This window comes from Ursus arctos, unplaced genomic scaffold (assembly GCF_023065955.2).
Source record: "Ursus arctos isolate Adak ecotype North America unplaced genomic scaffold, UrsArc2.0 scaffold_6, whole genome shotgun sequence".
Taxonomy (NCBI): domain Eukaryota; kingdom Metazoa; phylum Chordata; class Mammalia; order Carnivora; family Ursidae; genus Ursus; species Ursus arctos.
The window spans coordinates 78,116,051-78,136,923 of NW_026623078.1; the positions used below are offsets into that span (position 1 = coordinate 78,116,051).

General features: G+C 53.7%; 1 protein-coding gene across 1 annotated transcript in view; it reads left to right on the forward strand.

Moving 5' to 3' along the window:
• TG (thyroglobulin) overlaps positions 1-20,873 on the forward strand; it is a 244,300-nt gene that overhangs the window by 25,525 nt on the left and 197,902 nt on the right. The window contains exons 12-20 of the mRNA XM_026495381.4: positions 1,186-1,323; positions 1,702-1,779; positions 2,380-2,492; positions 4,483-4,585; positions 5,615-5,815; positions 9,879-10,091; positions 11,598-11,752; positions 13,893-14,049; positions 15,509-15,733. Of these exons, the coding sequence (XP_026351166.3) occupies positions 1,186-1,323; positions 1,702-1,779; positions 2,380-2,492; positions 4,483-4,585; positions 5,615-5,815; positions 9,879-10,091; positions 11,598-11,752; positions 13,893-14,049; positions 15,509-15,733 (1,383 nt within the window). The remainder of the gene's footprint in view (positions 1-1,185; positions 1,324-1,701; positions 1,780-2,379; positions 2,493-4,482; positions 4,586-5,614; positions 5,816-9,878; positions 10,092-11,597; positions 11,753-13,892; positions 14,050-15,508; positions 15,734-20,873) is intronic.

Consider the following 20,873-nt stretch of genomic DNA (forward strand, 5'->3'; position numbering starts at 1 on the left):
TGATAACCAAGAGGTGGTGTGCCAGGATTCGGGTAGAGCTCGTCAGACTCATGAGTCCTGTCCTGCATGCCAGACCGCTTTCTGGGGTCCTGGTCTCCTCGAGGGGTTCTGACCGTGGGCTGGTGGTGTCTTGGGAGCTGCCAGCCCATCTCTGAGAGAAGCAAGTCGGGAGAAGTGCTCCAATGTGAGGCCGGCCACTGCTCGCTGGGCTGCCCCAGATGTGACCCTGGGGCTGCACCCCTTCCCACCCCATAAGCCCGCCCCAAGCGCCAGCAGGAGTGGAGAGGTCGTTGAGGGGGTAGGACTTGAGAAAGGATCTGGGGGGACAGTTCCTGGCTACTTAGGAGGAAGATGGTGCTGGGAGCAAGTCAGACTTGGGTGGGAGAACTGTGAGCCCCAGTAATACGTACGATATCTAGTCTGTCAATAGTGGGGAGCGCGGCGGGAGAAAGCCAGGCAGGGCAGGGGATGCCAAGTGCTGAGGACGGTGCCATCTGAACACAGGATGACCCTCTGTGCGTCACTTAGCCTGCCCCACTGAGCACTTCCCACGCCTCGGGATGACAGCACAGACTGCCTGGGCTGTTGTGAAGACCAGATCCGATTTTGTGGGGAAGGCGCTAAAGCACTGGATTGAAGGGCTTGGCAGGGAAGGCAAGAGGCAGGTTGTCACACAGTGGCTTCTTGTGTTCAGGACCAGTCCCTCCACTTCTCACCGTGAGCCTGGGGTAAGCTGCATCACCTGTGCCTCAGTTTACCACTGTCAGATGGGGTGATGTCACCCCTCGTAGAGGGTTGCTGTGAGGCTCCCGTTAGCTAAAACATATTTAGATTGTGCTTGGCACGTAATGAATGTTACAGAAATGCCACCTGTGGTTACCACCGTCTCACGTGCCTGAGGACACGTCACTGACCTAATCTGCACCCTATGGAGGTGATTCGAAGAACAGCAGTGATCCCTTCAAACTGCAGCTCTGCATTTTTATTTTTAAAGGACAACCTGGCGAGCGCCAATCTGCTTTGAAGGTGCCTCTGTCATACTTTGGGTGGCAATGTTTGTCACGTCCATAAGAAGGCCTTGTGTTGGCACAAGGACACGCGTGGTTGTCAGCAACAGAGCCCACACTGCCGAGGCCCTTCCAGGTTGGAGGCTCACGTGGCTGCTCTCCTCTGTCCCCCCTGCAGCCCTTGACTTCTATCAAAGACGTGGCTTTCTCCTGGGGGATTCCACACGCGCATCCGCCCTTCCGCGGCCCGGCCCCTACGTGCCCCAGTGCGATGCGTGGGGAGGCTGGGAGCCCGTACAGTGCCATGCCGGGACCGGTGAGCGGGGATGGGCACCCTGGGGCGGGGGTGTGTGTGTATGTGGTGTAGTGACACCCCCCTTTCTCATTGAGAGCAAAGGGCTTTGTGCTGGGATCAGTGAGCTGGACTCTAGGCCCCTCCTTGGCAGCTGGTGGCAAATCCCTTAGTGTCTCCGGACTTTGGTTTTCCCAGCTGTACCATGGGAGTTGTGACCCATTAGCCTGAAGATCCAGTGAGTCATTGCGGGAGGGATTGGGGGTGACTGTGGACAGGGGTGGGCAGGGAGGAGTAGATGTGGGACTTGCTGGTACTGCTATGAATGCACAGAAGGACAGTTATTTGGGGGCCTGTCCCCCCGGGCACCTCCTAAACTTCTGAGCCCTGGCTCTTTCCTAGGGTACTGCTGGTGTGTGGACGGGAAGGGAGAGTACGTCCCTGCCTCGCTGACTGCCCGCTCCCCACAGATCCCCCAGTGTAAGTGAAGCCAAGGGGCTCTCCCCCTCCCGCCCCCGCCCCGACCACGGTGGTGGGCACTCTAGGCCCATGGTGACAGCTGTTATTACACAACTTAGGGATGCCCATGGGTCAGCCCCCGAGGACCCTCAGACCAGCCCCCGAGGGCAAGCAGGCCACATTTTCCCACTTCTCCAAGCCTGGAAGACTTTCGTGATCTTGGCCCTGCCTGATCTGGACACCTAGCTTCCTTGGTGGAGAGAGTTACCGACCGTGGAGAAAGAGCCCGGAGTCCCCTTCCTCCCACCTCCTCCCAGGGCACATTCATCCACTTCTGTAGTCTAACAGCCTGCCAACCATCCCACAGCTGCCCTAGAGGCCAGACTCCCTCCTGGGGCTTGGACCCATGTCATCAAGGCCCACATCACATCTCAAGGATGATACACCACCCCTCCTCCTTGGGTCTCTGTCCCTGAAGCATGGCCTGCTTCTCCTCTGAGGTTCAGCTGTGTGTGCAGGGCACCTCCATCTACCCTGATGCCGGGCCTGCCTGGGCTCCCCACTCTCCCCGGACACCCATGGCCAGTCAGTTAAGAGCTTCTCTCTCTCTCTCTCTCTCAGGCCCCACCTCCTGTGAGACATCTCGAGCCAGTGGGCTGCTTTCCAGTTGGAAACAGGCTGCATCCCAGGGAAACCCATCTCCAAAAGACCTGTTCATCCCAACCTGCCTGGAGGTAAGGCTCCGAAGGCCCAGGAAGGTTTGAGATGGGAGCCAGCGCTTTTTCCCATACGCTGAGGATGATTTTTCTAGTTTTCAATAAACCTGTTTTAGTTAAAAACTCACAGGTAGTTCTAGGCGGGGCTTTTGTCTTCACCCTGCCAGACCCTGGCTGTGGGACCTTGGGCTATTTACTTACCTTCTCTGGGCTCCAATGTGCTGTATTCGATCCCAAGATTGGGCCGCATTTTTATCCTACCTAGTGCGAGGGTTGTCTTGAGGCCCCAAGGAAATACCTTCCCAGAAAAGTCTTTGCAAAACAATCGGCACTTACATACTTGCGGCTCTGCTTTTCCTAAAGTCATCTTGGCCACATTTCTATGCCCGTCATATCTGTGTCTTAATAGAAAGGGAAGACAATATAATATTACCCTGCTCAGATCGCCAGATGATCGCAGGAACAGATGCAAAACCCCCAAAGAAAGGATTCTTGGGGAGTCTTAACCGCTTACTTGCCGAGTGACAGCAGTCTCCTGCTCAGCCCCTGGCAGTTTCTGGAAGCCAGAAGAAATCATCCCTGTAGAAGTTACAAATCACCGAGCAAAATGGTCCTTATTACTATTATTTATTATTGTTGCTGTTTGGCACTGTGGACATGGATCCCAGCTACTACCGAGTTTACAGAGGAATGAGCCTCTTTAGCTTTTCATCTTGGCTAACAACCCCCTCCTGCTGGAACGGAAGTCTCTTCCACCGTCCTGGGTACCCGCGTCAGCCCACGGAGAAGGAGCAGTGGAAGCCACAGCTTCTGTCGCAGGGAGAAGCGATTCTGAGCAGGCCCTAAGCAGGCGGATTCTCAGTCTGCCTCCCGGGGAGGCCCCAGTGCCAGGGACAGGACCCAAGTCTCTACTGCCCCAACAGGACAGCTATGCCTTTGACCCACCCCCCTAGGAGAAGTTCAATTAGTGACTACAGTCTTCTTCATTTTAAGCCTTTATCCTGTAAAATGTTCTCAAACCTTTGCTTGGCTTTGAATCTTACCCGTATAGCTGCCAAGACATGTAAACAGGGACGTACACCTGATCTCTCTGGGCCTCTCTGCGTAGAAAGGGGACAGTAGGGTCCCTGCCTTCTAGGGTCTGAGTGACACTTTGCACTTGGGGGGATTGGCACGGAGTGGTCTTCCTGGTTATGTCCCCTGTGAATGTCGGGTGCTATTACTGTCATTTCTTGCCTGTGAACAAGGCACAGCAGAGTATGAAATGAGAGGTGCCCAGCAGAAGCTCAGGGAAGCACTCAGTGACAGACAGGAAGCTGGCAGGCAGCTGGTTTCCTCAGCGCACCTGCTGGTTCTTACAGTTTTCTGTTCCAGACACGGGAGACATGACATTTTCTGCCATCAAGAACTCCTAGAAGGAGTGCATGCAAGCATCAATCTAGTCCTACCTCCTTTTCCTTTTAGGGGGGAAACTGAGGCCCAGTGGATTGAAGGGCTTTGCTCAGTGTTCCCCGGCTGGTCCCAGGACAGTCTGGGAGAGAAGGGCCCAGACAGATATGGTCTGGGCAGCTGCCTTCTACTGATTTCTTTATTCTCTGTCACAGATGTTACAGACCCCTTTCTCCTAAGGATGCTTGTGGAAAATCATTTCTGGAACTGGGGGGAGCTTGGTGCGGGACAGTGGCTGGGCTTTGGGGCTGGGTGGGTTTAGAACCCGCCTGGCTCTGCTGTTCTCCAGCTATGGGATGTGGCTCTGATGCGTCCCCACTCTGAGGCTTAGTTTCCCCCACCTTAGAAGGAGATAACTGTGGACCTGGCCTCATGGGGTGGTTGTAACCATCAATTCAAAGAACGTATGTCAAGGGTTGGGAGCAGAATAGCGTCTTCCTCTCTTTTTGGAGAAACCTTCACCAGTAGTTTTGAAAGGAACATTCTGGACATGTGCCCACTGACCTGTGGGCTGCAACAGCATCTTCCCTGGGGTGACTTGCCCTCGGCTTTGTCTCAGACAGGAGAGTTTGCCAGGCTGCAGGAGTCGGAGGCCGGCAGCTGGTGTGTGGACCCGGCCTCGGGGGCCGGCATGCCACCCGGCACGAACAGCAGCACCCCATGTGAGTGGTCGTCTCTCCCCCTGCCCCAACCCCTGCTGTGAGCACTGGCTCCCCATCCCAGCTCCGCTGCTTCCCGGGCTGTGGAAGCCTCTCCCCTCACTAAGCCTCAGGTTCCTCATCCGTGAAGTAGGGGCAGGATTCCCTCACCCCAGTGGGAGCTTCGGCAGGGGGTGGGCTGTGCTGTGTAAGCAAGAAGCTCAGACCAGCACGGTCCCAGCTGAAGCGGCACTGGGGCTTTCTCGGGGACACTAGCTGTACATCACGGATGCCACACCAGCCCCCGCCTGGTCCCTCAGCCTCCAGCCTGGCCCTGTGGTTTGCTTTCCAAGGTGAAGTCCAGATGATGTCCCTAAAGTGCAAAGATGCAGATGTCCCTCTTCCGTGTCGCCGGGGTCCTTGGCCCCAGCGTCTCACCGTGGCTCATCGGCCCGGCGATGTCTGGCCCCTGCACCTTCCTTTGCTTCTCCTCTTTCTCCCATCTCTTGTTCTCAGGATCTGGGGGTTATAAACTGTAGTCACACTTTTCAAGAAGGAGGGTGCTTTCCCCCCGCCCCCTTCCCCCCGGCCTTCACGTGTTTTGGTTCGGCCACCTGCACTACTTATGCCCTCCCCACCTAGTTCCTACCCAGACCACGCATCAGTCCTTCCGGACGTCTTCGTGCCCTCCTTTCCAGAGCCGAGCGCAGTGATGTCTGCGGGCTCCCAGACTACCCTGCACATCGTCCATGGTTCTCTTCTCTCCACTAAAATTCCTCCCGCACTTGTTAAATCTCCTTAACGACTCTACGTTCCTTGAGAGCAGTGCGTGTGTGTGCATGTGTGTGCGTATGTGTGTGGAGGGGGAGTAGGGATCTGACCAAGGCCCAGTCTTTGCCCTGTCCTAGCCCACACCCCAGTGGAAAGACAGCCCCAGACCCTGGAGGGCCCAGCAGGTGGGTGGTGGCAGGTGGCCGTGGGTGGCAGTTGGGAGCGGTGGGTGATGGCAGCCGTGTGGGCCATGGGGCCCATTTGGCCTGTCTTTGTGTCCAGGCCCGAGCCTCTGTGAAGTACTCCTGAGTGGGGTCCTGTCCAGGAGAGCCAGCTCAGTCTATACCCCAGCCTGCAGGGCAGAAGATGGAGGATTTTCCCCCGTGCAGTGTGATCCAGCCCAGGGCAGCTGCTGGTGTGTCCTGGACAGTGGAGAGGAGGTGCCTGGGACCCGTGTGGCTGGGAGCCAGCTGGCCTGTGAGAGTAAGCCGTGACCCCTGGAGGGGCTCCCTGGGCTGGTGGGGGGTTGCTGCTCGTCTCTTCCTTTACTCAGGCTGGGGAGGACTCCCAAGGCACAGAAGAGCGGGGGCGGGAGGGGGATGGTTGCAGTCGGTTCTCATGATGCCAAAACCTGTGTCTACTTCCTAAAAGTGCTCAGCACTGGAGCTGAAGTCAAGGGGGTCCGTACAGGGATCCCCAGAGCCGGCAGCTCAGAAGCTCGGCTGCTGGCCTGCTGGGGGTTCTGGGTCTTGTTCTCCCCATCCTCGAGTGGGGAAGGGGGTCTGATAGCAGGAGCTCAGTGGGGATGGGTCCATCCCAACTGGGAGGCTTCAGAAATTTGTGGAGGTATCGATTTATTTTTAGTTTTAGTTCAAAAAATTGTTTTGGTATCAAATATTGAACTGTCTATCAGATAACTATATATTAGAATATTGAAGCACGTGATTACAGATGAAAATCTGTTACTTGATTCTCAATTACTTACCTTTTATTTCTCCTGTGTACTCAAGTCATAAGACATTATAGTCCTTTTGAAATTTATATGAGCAGGTAGGTTAGACTCTGTGAATTCTGTCTCAGGACAGTAAAGGAAGATGCTGCAGAATATTTATTACAAATTATTGCGTTGAGTCTGGTGGGATCGAGGAATACTGCTCTGTGATTCTGATTTCATTGCAGTTGCCTTTCCTTAGCTGTCGTTATTGGCTTATTGCTTTATTTTAAGATTTCGTAGTCTGTCAGCAACATTCTGGAACCGTGGAGACATTTCGTTAGGCCTAGTGGATTACATGCATAAAAAGAATCGCCGTGGATTTGTTAATGTATATTTATATTTGGAAGGAGACGGGGGAGGCTGCAAAAGCAGGGTGGAAGGAACAGCTGCCCCCTCCTTTATGGGACTCCTTCCCTTTTGTCTCTTCCCCCTCCTGCGGTGCGCCCACGCCTTTCCCCCCATTCCTTTCCTCCCGAGCTCTGGTGTACGCTTCTGTCCAGGGCCTGGACGAGGCAGGATGCTGTCATGCTCATCTCTGGCGCCTTGAGCAGCTGTCCCCTGGCAGGAAATGTAGGCGGTGCCCTGTGGGTATTTATGGGCAGAACTCCTTGCTGTGTGCTTCCCACAGAGGTGCAGTGCCCGCCTTAGGGTGGAAACAGCATCCGGCTTCCTCGGCATCTAAGAGTGGCGCTCACTCACTGTCTGGGACTGAGGACGCAGAGTGACGTGTCTCCTCCAGGAACAGGTGTGGGAGCACAGCTCCTATGAGGTTGGGGAAGACCCTAGGTGACATGGCCTTGCCTGATTCCAGGATAGTAGTTCATGTGTGCAGAGATTTACCCGCTTAAAGGTGCTTTTCACATCTCTTAGTTCAGTTTGGCTCCCCAACAATGCGGATAAATAGAATGGTCCCATCTCCCCATATTATGGAGGGCAGAACTCACAGAGGCTCACAGATGTTCATTAGCACGTCCAGAGTCACACAGCTAGCAAGTGGGACAGCCAGCCTCAATGAGAGAGGCTATTCTTCCTGACGTTTCTGCCGAGTGGGGGAGGAGAAAACTCAGACGTGGGGGCCAGGCAGACTTGAATGTCACCTCTTCCACTCCCTTGCTGGGTGACCTTGGGCTGGTTCCTTAACCTCTCTGGACCTCAGTTTCCCAGTCTGTGAAATGGACAGGGAGTACTGTTACCATATCTTGAGTCATTGTTAGGATTCATTCAAATAGTCTCTGTCAACTTCTCAGCCTGGTGGCTCAGAGCACAGCCTCGGGGGTCATGCCTGGTTCCCTCCCGGCTGCCCTAGGACTTAAAGCAGAGAGGCTAACCTCCCCGTGCTTCAGTGTCCTCACCTGTGGGCCGAGGGTGACAACAGTCCTCCCTCACAGAGTTGCTTTGAAGATGAAATCAGTTCGGGGGAGACACTCAGGACAGCCCCGGCCCACAGTCACCGAGCTGTGTGTCCCTGGACAAGTCACTTAGCCCCTCTGAGCCTCCACTTTCCCCATCTCTGAGATGACCCCTGCCTGAGTCAGGATAGAGCCGGGCCCTTGGAGATATCAGCAGGTGATTATAACAGACAGTGTGGAGGGCTCCGAAGAGGATATACTGGTGGCCAGGGAGCACAGAGGAGGGGACAGCAGTGGGGGGGTGGTCCTTTCCCATTTCTGAGCAGCACCGGGTAAGGGGAAGTGTGGCCCTTATCTGCTGGGGTAGTGGTTAGATTCAAAGGACTTGTGCCCAACTGCTGGCTCTGTCCCTCCGAATCCTCAAAATTCACTTTCTTCATCTGTGAAGGGAGGATGATAATACCGGGCGGCCTACCTCATGGGCTATTTTGAGTAAGGTGCAGTTAAATAGTGATTATGACAGAGTTTCACAAACTCTAAAACTCGTGGTAACTATCAGATATGATGGCGAGGGGAAGCTTACCCTTGTAGGGCACCAGATGCTCCTTCTTTGTTCTGAAAGGATTAATTCACATCCTACAATTTCCAAAGCAGGCAGTAATGTAGTCTTCTTGCGGTTATTCCTAATAACGACTAGCATTAGTGACCATTTCTTATGTGCCAGTAATTTCTTTGAGCTCTTTATGTGCCTTAATTCTTTTGGATTCTCACCATCCCTAGGAGGTGGGGGTCATTGCTGTTCTCGCCATTTTACGGGGGAGGAAACTGAGTCACAGAGAAGTTAATTAACATGCTGAGGGTGATCAGCTAGGAAGTGACTGAGCCAGGATTCAAAACCTGGCAGGCTGCCCCCTGAACCCACAGGCTGACTCTCCCCATCCCCACGGACACATGGCACTTGGTGAGAACCAACTCACGAAGCCCACCGCTAATTATTGCACAACCTCGGTCAGACGCCAGTGTTGGTATTAGAAAGAAGCCTGGGCTGTACCCTGGGGGTCAGAATGGGTCATTCTCTATCTTTGAGGCCCCCAAGTACTCTCGAGTCACACGCGGATTGCAGATGTCAAAACCAGACCCATGCACGCAGCAAGGCTGTGCCCGAGAATCAGATAATTAAAACTCTGGTCAGGTATGGAAGTGTCCCACTGAGTGTGTCTGTTCTTTCATTTACTCGTTTGCTCACTTACTTAACATATATTCCTGGACCTTGTGTTCTGGGGGAACAGAGGAGAGGCACCCCCTTTCCTGCCCTGGCTCCGTGCAGCAGGGAGACCAGCGTGCAGATGGTAAGTCTTGGATGATTGACAATGTGGAGGTCCACCCCAGGAGGCCTGAGAGCTCGCTACGTCCGCCTGGGAGAGCCACAGAGGGTGTTAGAAAGCGGGAGATGTTGAGCTGATAATGCAGGGTCAAAAAAGAAATCCTCTAGGTAGCTGGGCAGGCAGAGGGAAGGGCATGGGCGGGGTGTTCAAGCAAGCTGTATTCAGGGATGGACAGCCCAGTGGAGGCAGAGGGGCTGGAGGGGACGAGAGAGGAGAGGGAAGTGCGGGTCAGTGGGTCCTCAGGGCAATTGAGAGCCCGTGTTCTGCTTCTCTGTGGCTTCTCCACCGTCAGGGGTGCCTGGATTGGATGTAGGAGCAGAAAGGCAAGGAGCCAGGTGTGGAAGCTTCTGGGGATAGCCGTTTGGGAACAGGTGGCTAACACCTAAATGAAGGGAGTGCAGTGGGGATGGAAAGTCAGAAAGGGGTCATCTGCAGCCCTCCCTAGTTCTGGACAAGGGGATGGGACCATCTAGCGGGCTGCCACATGTTGGCTTGGGACAACTGGGGGCCGGGGTGCATGTTGAGCTTGGGACACTGACGGGGAAGCAGACCCGGCCGCCGCAAGCGAGGAGGTCTGGTGCGCTGGCTCCGATGTGGAGAAGACCAGTTGGCAATTGGATTTACAGGTGGGAAGGAGCTCTGAGGATCCGAGCAGGGGACGAAGATCTGGGAGCGGTTCCTGCTCGGAGTCTGTTCAAGCAGAGAGGATGAGCTCGCCCAAGAAGAGGGTGGAGAGGGAGGGGAGCGGGCCGGGGAAGGGGAGAAGTCAGAGCCCCCTTGTGTGGCTCGTGCCCATGGTGGCTCCTCTTTCTTTCCAGGCCCCCAGTGCCCGCTGCCCTTCAACACGTCGGATGTGGCTGGTGGAGTGATCCTGTGTGAGCGAGCCTCGGGCGCGGGAGGGGCCCCCGTCCAGCGGTGCCAGCTGTGGTGCCACCGGGGCTACCAGAGTGCCTTTCCGCCGGGGCTGCTGGTGTGCAGCCTTGAGAAGGGACGCTGGGAGTCCCAACCGCCCCAGCCCCAGGCCTGCCAGCGTGAGTGTCTGCCCAGCACCCTGCTTTCTCTCGGGGCTCAGGGCTGAGCACCTGCATTTTCCCCGCCCAAATGTAGCATTTCCACAGTAAGCCAGGTGGCATCAGGAGCAGGAGAGAGGGTCCAAAGAAGCATGTTCTTTTAGAAGGAGCAGATGTGCTTCACAGACTCCTAGGGTTAAGCTTTGGTTGGGGCTTCTCTGGAGCAGTCTGCTCCTTAGGAGGACTGCCAGCATTTCGGGCTCTCCTGGGATATCTTGGATACAGGAGTGTAATCAGGAGGTAGGTGTTCCGATGGCCATATTGGTTACTGTGGTGTCGACAAGCTCAGAACTGTTTGGCCTCTGAGAGCGACGCTGACTCACCAGCCTCTCTCTGGGGTCTGTCTGGGGCTCCACGGCTAATGCCTGGCAGAGCTGGGGCTGGACTGTCCAGGGGGGCATCGGTTCTGATCGCTGTGGGGCCGGGCCCTCTGAATATCAGCAGAGTTCCTCTCTCCTGCTCTCCCACTGAGCCTGTTTGCACGCCCACGTGGCTGTGAGGCAACACTGAGCTCTGACCACATCTGCCTTGGCTGAGGCTGGCCACGGTTACTCACTGCCTGGCAGGGCAGGGGCGGATGCTGGGACCCGGTGCTGGGTCCACCCAGGGCACTGGGAGGGGTGTCTGAGAGAGAGGCCCAGATCCTGGGCCTGTCACAAGGCTCTGGTGGCTGTCAGAAAACAGTATTTGTGGCAAAGCTTTCTGGGATTGAAAAAAATGTTTCCAGAAGGGCACCTGGGTGGCTCAGTCAGTTAAGTGTCTGGTTCTTGATTTTGGCTCAGGTCACGATCTCGGGGTGGTGGGATCAAGCCCCACTTTGGGCTCTGCACTGGGTGTGGAGTCTGCTTAGGATTCTCCCCTTTGCCTCTCTCCCCCCTAAAAAATGTGATCCAGAAAAAGGTCAATCTGATTTGGACAAATACATGGTCTGTCCCCCTGACAGTGACAAAGTGGCCTAAGCTGAAGTTAAGACCAGGCTAGTCAAGACTGGATCTGGAGCAAGGCACTTGGGGGAAGAGGGGAATGGGTCTTGAGCTCGTAACGTTGTGGACAGGGCTGTTGTGTATGACAGTGTAGGTTGTGCACTGAGCAATCTTAGAGAATACTCTTTCATATAGTCTATGGTGTCTCCTCTTAACTGGCAAAATCATGTGTACTGGTCCTGTGCGAGTGAAAGATAATATGGAAGATTTTGCAAGAAGAATGTCCAGGACCCCCAAATGTCTGCTAGCCTGGTTTAGAAGCTGAGGCAGGACTGAGCTTGCCATGAGGGTGCTAAGTCATTTCAGAGACAAGCCATCATGCTAGGAAGTGTTCAGGCTCTGAGGACGGCCGTGCAAGATGGTAGTGCTGGTGTGTTCTAAGCTAAATGAAGAAGGCTGATTTTTACGGAGGAAAAACCAAAGAAAGGAAAGAATCCCAGCGGTCTGCTGCCTGTGTCTGCTGACCTCCGGTGCTTGCATGCAGGGCCCCAGCTCTGGCAGACCCTCCAGACCCAAGGGCAGTTCCAGCTCCGGCTCCCGCCAGGCAAGATGTGCAGCGCTGACTATGCGGGCTTGCTGCTGGCCTTCCAGGTGTTCATATTAGACGAGCTCATGGCCCGGGGCTTCTGTGAGATCCAGGTATGTGCCTGACCTTCCGCACGAGTGGGGGCTTGGGCTGGGCTCAGGGTCACGGTGGCAGAGGACCTCAGGGCTCAAATGAACCTAGGGTTCAACTCTCACTTATTTTACCAAGAGGCAAAGTGAGGTTCAGAACGAGAAAGTCCTTGGCCAAGGCTAGTCACATAGTGGCGGGGGTGGAATCCCTCCTCATCACTGGCCATTCTTTCTGCATAAAGATGTCAAACCAGACGTGGGCTGAGCGCTCACGATGTGCCAAGCGTGGCGCGCTGTTGGCGTGGATTTGCGATCCTTGTGGGGACACTATTATTAGTCCTGTTTTGCGGGTGAGGGGCATGAAGCCTAAAGGGTTAACATAATTGTCCAGAGTTACACAGCTGGGGGTGGTAGAGCCAGGCAGATGACGTGGGGTCAAGCTGTGAACGCCCATGGATTACTACCGCCGCCTATGGAGGAGAGGCTGCAGGGAGACTGAAATATCAGGATGCACTCCCTGAACCACCGTGTCAGTCCTGTCTTCAACAAACCCGCTAGAAGACATTATGGATCCTCCCTGGAACGAGGATACTGCATGCCAGAAGACAGACCTAGGACCACGGATAACGAAGATCAGAGTTTTTAGCTGTGTAATGGGCAAAGGCTTCTGTGATTTGAAGTCACAAGTCTTCACAGAGGGAGTCTTTAGAAGTCCTGCAGTTCGGGGCACCTAGGTGGCTCAGTCAGTTAAGCGTCTGTCTCTTGACTTCGCTCAGGTCATGATCTCAGGGTCCTGGGATCGAGCCTCGTGCCAGGCTCTGCACTCGGCGGGGAGTCTGCTTGAGGATTCCCTCCTCTCCCTCTGCCCCTCCCCCTGCTCGTGTGTGTTCTCTCTCTGTCTTAAATAAATAAATCTTAAAAAATGAAAGTCACTCAATGAAATCAGTTCTTGTTCTGCTCGAAGCTTGTTAACTCAGAGAGCAGCTCAGGTTTAGCCCCGTATGCTAAGAATTTTGGAGAACGTACATTTTCATAAAACCAAATACAGAGAGTCACGATTCTAAGACAAGTAGAAACGTAGATTGCCCCCTTTTATCCAAAGAAATGTCCTTGACGACACAAGCAGTAATTATGTATTAATTACTGAGCCCGGGCTGTGCTCCTGGGGCAGAGCTAGGAGCTCTGCATTCCTTCTCTCTGGTTGTTACAGCACCCCGCTCAGCGAGCATCAGTAACCCTTGAGTTCCAGGTGTGCTCACTAAAGCCCACGGAGGCTGAGTAGGCTGCCCAAGATTTCACAGAGCTAAGTCCAGGTCCGTTTAGACTCTTCCATTACACCAAGCTCGTTTCTTCTTTCCTTCCTTTCTTCCTTCTCCCATTTAACCAATGTTTGCGCGCCTGGTACAGGCTAGGCGCGTTTCCCCACTGAGGACTGTCGGAGATAACACAAAGCCAGGACAGATTTTCGTCAGTGGTATACTAATGCAATAGGGAAAAGGAGTCCAGCGCGAACGGGACTCAGCTTTGATTTGTGCCGGGTGACTGAGGGGAGAGGGGTTAGTAGTGCATTGCCCCATGGGGTAGGGTTGAAAGGAGAGTGGGAGGAAGAAACATAGCACTTTCTGGCACCTGGTACAGGCTCAGCAAAGTTGGCTCCTGACTCTGTGTTCTTTTCTTTTAATTTTTAATTTTTAATTTTTTTTAATTTTAATTTTTTTATTTTTTATTTTTTTGGTGAGGATTGCACCCGGGTGGCTCAGTCTGTTAAGCGTCTGCCTTCGGCTCAGGTTGTGATCCTGCAGTCCTAGGATCGAGTCCCGCATCAGGCTCCCTGCTCAGCAGGGAGTCTGTTTCTCCCTTTCCCTCTGCCCCTACCCTCTGCTTGTGCTTGCTCTTTCTCTCACTCTCTCTCTCATTATAAAATAAAAATATATACATATATATATATTTTGAGAGTGAGAGAGTGTGAACGGGGAGGGCAAAGGGAGAGAAGGAATCTTTAGCAGGCTCCATGCCCAGTGTGGAGCCCAACTTGGGGCTTGATCTCACGACCCTGAGATCATGACCTGAGCCAAAATCAAAAGTCGGACACTTAACAGGCTAAGCCACCCAAGCGCCCCAGCGACTCTATGTTCTTGAACTGAAGGCGTCTGTCTCCACATAGGCGAAGACGTTTGGGACCCCTGTTTCCATTCCTGTCTGTGACGGATCCACGGTGCGGGTGGACTGTCTGGCCGGGGAGCGTTTAGGAGTGAACGTCACGTGGAAGTTGCAGCTGAAGGACGTCCCACCGGCCTCTCTTCCTGATTTGCATGACATTGGTATGTTTGGCTGTGCTGTGGCCTTGACATTATGAAGCTTCTCTGAGGCTCAGTTTCTCCATCTGTCAGATGGAGCCAGTGGCGCCTATAATGCCTTCCCATGAGGATCTAAGGAGAGAATCATGCCCTGGCCCTTGGAAGAGCCAATTATTAAAAAGTATATAAAAATCAATAGCGTCCTGCTAGTAGCTTACTGGAGTCAAATAATAGCACCCAATTGCACTTCTGTGGATAGTTTCTAATTCTTCTCTTGATTTCCTGGGCACAGATGGGAAGACAGGTGTGAAGAAGGGGAGAATTAGGGGGTGGCAGATCTGAATTGGTTTATAATTTACGTTCTGCACACTTGATTATAAAACATCTCGGACCATTTCCGCTATTTAAACCCCTTGTTAGTTACACCGTGTCAAGTGGGGCAGGTGTGCGGATGCATTGAGAGAGTAGAAGGCTTCACGAAGGAGGAGCAGAGTGGACTGTGTGACGGTGCTGTGAGCCAGTGTAGATGGAGTCCGTATTGCTGACCAGGGGGTGGGGAGCCCCCTTTGCGCTCCTACCGTCCAGTGACCAAACACCCAGGGTCAGCACTGGCTGCAGTGTGACCTGTGTTCTACGAGGGGGAGCTTCTGGAAAATGCGGCCAGAGTGTGACCTGGGGGGGCGATGCAGACTGGATCTCTGTTATTCTGCACTCCTCGTGGCAATAATAGGCCCCAAACAGCATTAGGAATCGGGTCCTTGTCTTCTTCCTCTGGAAAGAGCTTGGAAGGTTCAGATATGTGTGAAGCTGAAAAAGGAGGAGGTGTTTCTTTCTGGCATGCCTGCTGACGATTGTGCTTTCAGGCCTTGGGCTGGCTTTACAGAGCCTGCTGTTGCGTGAATGCTCATTGCGTGCGGGAATCTGTCCCAGCTCCAGATGTGACGCTCCTCAGCTTCCTTCCTGGGAAATACTTACAGATCAACAGCTGGAGGCCTCTTCCGTGTTTGACCAAGCACTGAGCCAGAAGGCTGCGTTGCCTGGAGGCTAGGCCTGCTCTTTGAGTGGTCCCCGCCTACACGTTTGCTCTTTTACTCTTCACCACCTGCAAGAGAGGCATTGCCAGCCCCATTTTGCAGATGGGGAGACGGAGGCTCAGAGATCGTGGCTTGCCAAAGGTTGGGACACCTTACATTAGTGACTCAAGACACAATATCTTGCACCAATGGGGATCATATTGATGCCACAGAAATGACAGGGTCCAGAGACCTGGGTTAAAGTCCCAGTCCTGCTTCTGACTCTGATATAAGCTTGGGCTAATCTGTCCCCTCCTATGGGCCTCAGTTTCTCCCTCTATAAAATGAAAAATCAGGTAACGCTTATATCTCATTTCCATGTGGACATTCTGGGTGGCTCTGCCCCTTGGTCCCCCTTGGCCCTTGCAGAGAACAGTGGTGACACTCCTGCCTCATCCCGTGTCTTACAGAGGAAGCCTTAGTCGGCAAGGATCTCATTGGACGCTTCACAGATCTGATCCAGAGTGGAGGGTTCCAGCTTCATCTAGATTCCAAGACATTCCCAGCAGACACCTCCATCTATTTCCTTCAAGGAGACCGCCTTGGCACCTCTCCCAGGACATGGTTTGGGTGCTTGGAAGGATTTCGCCAAGTCTTGGCTACCAGCAATGCCACTCAGGACCCACTGGGGTGCGGTAGGTCCACCCCCTCCCCTGGGACTGCTGTTTTCAGATATGTGTGGCTGTGGAAAAGACCACCAGAGTGCCGGACACAGGTCACTCTGCACATACAGAGTGGGGAATCACTCGTTTCGTTGTTTGGCTGAAGCCTCTCTATCATCCGCTGTGCGTGGGCATGTGGTCATCACCCCATCAGGTAGTGGCTGAAACCAGAGGTGACATCACAGAAGTGATCCTTCTTCTTACTTCTTGCCAGCCTTGGACCTTGGGGTCTGGGCTGTGCTGTCTTTGTGGAGAAGGCTGGCATCTGCCCTGCATGCCCACCGGCATTTCTTAGTCTGGTTATGGCCACGTGTTACTCACCACCACGTCCAAATGACCATCGAGCAGCCCAGGGCTTCGCCACTCGGGGGAGGTGATTCCTGGCAAGGGCTCACTGGGGTTGTCCTTCCTCGTCCTTCCCCTATGCAGCTTTGGAGGCAGTTTTTTTTTCCCCAAGAGCACAGCTGCAGATTTCTAGAAGGGCAGTTGCATGAGTCTCCTTGGCCACCGTCACGAGTCGCCACAAACTCGGTGCCCTAAGACAATCCACATTTAACATCGTCCAGCTCTGTAGGTTTGAATTCTGAGTTGGGTCTTACAGGGCTAACACCATGGTGTCAGCTGGGCTACGTTCCTACTGGAGGGAATCTATTTTCTTGAGTTGTCCAGGGTCTAGATGTTGCCCACATGCCTTGGCTTATGACTTCCGTCCCTCATCTTTGAAGCTGTGGTGCTGTAGCTCTCTGGACACTTCCATGGTCACAGCTCCTTGGGACCCTATCTTTCCCTTCTCGGGACCCTGGTGGTCACACATAGCTGGGCAATGCAGGGTGCTGTCCCTATCTTTGGGTCAGCTGGTTAGACCCAGTTTCTGTTTGCTGTGTAACCTACCGTGTTTGTGGCTCCCGTGGATCAGGATGTGGCCGACTTTTCTGCCTCCTACTTCCAAGGGCTTGAGGTGGGAAGCCTACCCAACGCCCCCCACCTCCCGTGGCATGAGACAGAGGAATATTGTTGCTGAGCTGCAGAAAGGGAAGATGTTTCTTGGTTATTTATTTTTCCATTATTTATATTGGTTGCAACACAAGAACTACATGGCCTTTCCTCTTGTGAAATCCAGGCCAAGTTCTAAACTCCACGTTGGATTTAAGACGCAGCTGAATCTTAACACAGAAACCCAGAAGTGCACCCACCGCCCCCACTTCCTGCTAATATTTATAGAGAATTTTGCAGTTTAGCATGCACTTTCACAAATATTTACCGCTCACGATGGGCCCTGGTGGCACATCATTGGCCCATTTGACAGATGAAAAGGTTGAGGCTCAGATGAAATGAGATAATGGGTCCGTCATGCCCAGAGCAGGGCTGACTCAAAGGAGGGACTCAGGTTCATGAAACCAATCATCTGTGGGTGCGTAACCCAAGGTCCTCTGGGACCAGAGCTCATGCTCTTTCTACCTCACAGAGCTGCCCAGACGAAGAGGATAAGAAGCAGAAGCAGGAGTGGAAGGTGCCACCTGTCAGGGTGGGTGAAACAGGGTCAGAGTGACGGAGGTGCTCAGAACACCCACGCCTGTGTTCTTAGATTTACCAGGAAGAGCCCTGGGCCCTCCTGCCAAGTGTGTGTGTGTGTGTGTGTGTGTGTGTGTCGGGGGGAGGGGTAGTGTGTTGGGGGGTCCATTTGGAGGAGCAGCAGCAAGAATCTACAAGCAGAAGGTGCTGCATTTGGCCCATGGGCTGGAATTTGCCAATCCTGGCTCCAGATAGACCTACATTCTGTTTTTCACCTGCCGTAGCTTTTTATTGACTCAGAGGAATCATTGATCATGCCACTGAGCCCTACCTCTTTATTCCAAATAGCTAGAAAGGTCTGGAATGGAAGTCACAAAAGCAGCACCGAAAGCTCTGGATTTTCTCCAGTGTCAGTGATAGTATCTATTTGTTACTGAGTTTCTAATATGAGCTGGGCCTTCCTAGCGTTTCTCTGGTCCAGAGGCTCAGGTATTATTAATCCCATAGTATGGATGAGGGAGCCAGGGACATAGAGTTAAGAATATTAGGAAATTGCTCTTGGAAGCCAAGTGGGTTCAGGTCCTGACTCCAGCACCTTCTCAGTGTGGCTTCTTGAGACACTGCTTATCCTCACTTGGCGTAATCTGAAAACTAGGGATAATAATACCTATTCCGTGGGGGTCGTGGTTTGCAACATCATGTCATCAATACAAGTGTATCCCTTCACACGTGGTGAGCTCTCCACAAACGGCCTTGTTGATTGGCCATGCTGGGATCCAAACTCAGCTCTCTACTGCTTCCAGATGCTTTGTCCCCTGCATCACACATTGCTCTGCTCAACAAGGGGGTTCCTAGTGAAATCATGCCCGTGGATTCTTGGATCTATTCTTGTTGGCTCTTTCTCCTTCTCAGGCACATCTGGAACGCAGCTGCGAGGCTACAAGCAGAGCATTGTCCTGGGGAGATGAAGCAGGGTGTCTGTGTGTCATCTCAGGGGGGCTAATCTGTGTGATTCCCCTGGAGGGCAGTGACTCGGGGGTGAGTGGGAATGTCCACCTCCCGTGAGTCACGTGGCCATGGCAGCTTGTACCTGGGAACGGACACCGCAGGGAGCTAAGGGCTTTGCTTGCAGCTTTGATAGGGTCAGTTATGCTCACCCTCTGGCCTCAAGGCCAACCATGTGGCTTCCCTTCAGAATGACCTGCTGGTAGCCTTCATACCAGTTCTGTCCATTAAGGAGAGTCTCAGAGAAATTGTCTGGATTTTCCATTTTCCTTTCTAGACAGCATTAACTTTGACTCATTCACTACAAGTTCTTATAACAGAGCGAGCTTTCTATGTTTTTTTTTTAAAGTAGTATGTTCCATCTTGTCGCCTCCCTCCTTCCGTCCTCCCTCTTCCTTCCTTCTTGCCGTTGGTGCGTGTGTCCATCCATCCAAGCTTTCAAAGCGTCATCAGGGGGCGCCTGGGTGGCACAGTGGTTAAGCGTCTGCCTTCGGCTCAGGGCGTGGTCCCGGCGTTCTGGGATCGAGCCCCACATCAGGCTCCTCCGCTGGGAGCCTGCTTCTTCCTCTCCCACTCCCCCTGCTTGTGTTCCCTCTCTCCCTGGCTGTCTCTATCTCTGTCAAAGCGTCATCAGGTGTTAAACACCAGGTTACATACTCCGGCAGGCCAAGGTCATGGCTCCGCTTTCAAAGAACTCACAGTCTGTTTGGGGAAGAGGTAAAGGAGAAGCCAGCTAGATATCAATGAGAAATATTTTTGACGTCGCCGTCAGGGTGGTCAGGGAGGGCGTGCTGGGGTCGCAGGGTCCGCGCACAATCTTGAAAGCCGCGTGGGAATCGCTGCTCAGGTAAGAACAGACAAGACGAGAGGGGATGTGTGTGCCCGTTGGTGCGGATGCCTGCGTGTGCCTGTGTGTGTGCACATGTGCTCCCGTGCTGAGGGTGCTCAAGGGCATTCCGGAAGTGGAGACTGGTGCAGGGAGTCGCAGAGCTATTGCTGTAGGGGCACAGTGCAGGTGGCTTATATGGCTGGAGAGTGCGGTGTGTGGGGCCCAGAGAGATAGGCAGGAGCCAGGGTGGGAGGGGCCTGGCGCTGGCCAGGGGCGGCCTGCTGGGGGTTCTGGGGGAGGATTTCGGGTTGGAGAGTGACTGAGCCAGGTATGGGGTTGAGCAGAGCAGGCCAAGCAGCGAAGGACTCTTACACTTCCTCGCAGATGTCTTTCTTCAGCAGAGACCTGTCTGTCATTGTTGGGGGCCCATGGCGACAGGTTGGCAGGAGGGCTAGTGTGGCCCGGAAGTTTTGTGAAGCTCTCAAACTCAAATAGGCCATATTGTCTCATTTTGTGACGGAGGGAACGGAGACCAGAGGGGTTTCTGATGAGTTCGTGGAGGGAGTTGATTGATGGATAAGCGCCAACCTGTTGCTGTGGATGGAGGGGGACTTTGAGAGCCCACACCTACTGGGGGAGGGGGGGAGCTCGAGCCTCTGCCTCACGCTGACTTACACAGCGTTCCTGTGGGTGGAAAGGCTTTGACGACACAGGCGGAGAGAAACAGCACGCAGGTTCCCGGTGCGCAGTCCCGAGGCCTATGTGTTACTGAGCTTGCGACAAAAGTTAGTCCCTGCTCTTTTCTTCGGTCCGTCCACTGCACCCTGCCGTTGGGTTTGGAAGCAGGACCCCTCGAGCTGGTGGAAAAGGCTTTGTTTTCTTTCAGCAATGACTTTGGAGACTACCTGAAAATACAGTCACAGTCCTGGGGTTACAATACTTGAGACGATCAGCGACCTGACTCATAGGAGTAATGAAACCCCGCTCTTTGAGGGAGGGTATTAATTGCTCAGGGTAGACCGGAAAACACATTGCTCAGTTTCCAAGCTGTGTCTCGAGTTTCTGATTTACTCAGACGTGCCGAGTGCGTGTGCACTCTGGAGGGAGCGGTGGTGAAGCTGACACTGGCCCCACGTCCCACATGCCCGGGCTTGCTTCTTGGTCGAGGGAAGGTGGTTGCACCAGTGGATGGAGAGAAGGCTTTGGTTTGCAGGGAATGGGGCTTAGCTCCCACCTCTTTCCCCTCTTACCTCCTGGTCTGCTTTGACTTTGAGCTCCAGCTGTCTCCAGTCTAGGAAGAGGGTGGGGCCTTTCTCATAGGACCTTGGGGTAACACATTGAAACAGTCTGGCCCCAGGCTTGGCATAGCCTCTAATTTTACTTCCCCCCTGCCCTTTGCAGAAAAGCGTACTAGGGAGTCATGCAGGAATGTCCCAAGCCTCAGCATCCTCATCTGAGAAATGCGGCTAAATGCGGTTAAAACTGGCGCAGTCGTTAAGCGTCTACCTTCGGCTCAGGGCGTGATCCCGGCGTTCTGGGATCGGGCCCCACATTAGGCTCCTCCGCTGGGAGTCTGCTTCTTCCTCTCCCACTCCCCCTGCTTGTGTTCCCTCTCTCGCTGGCTGTTTCTCTCTGTCAAATAAATAAATAAGATCTTAAAAAAAAAAAAAGAAATGAGGCTAAAATACTAACTCACGGGCGTGCCGTGGTCACGTCCATGAAGCACACAGCAGAGTGCCAGGCCCAGAGAACGTGTCCAAGGAGTGG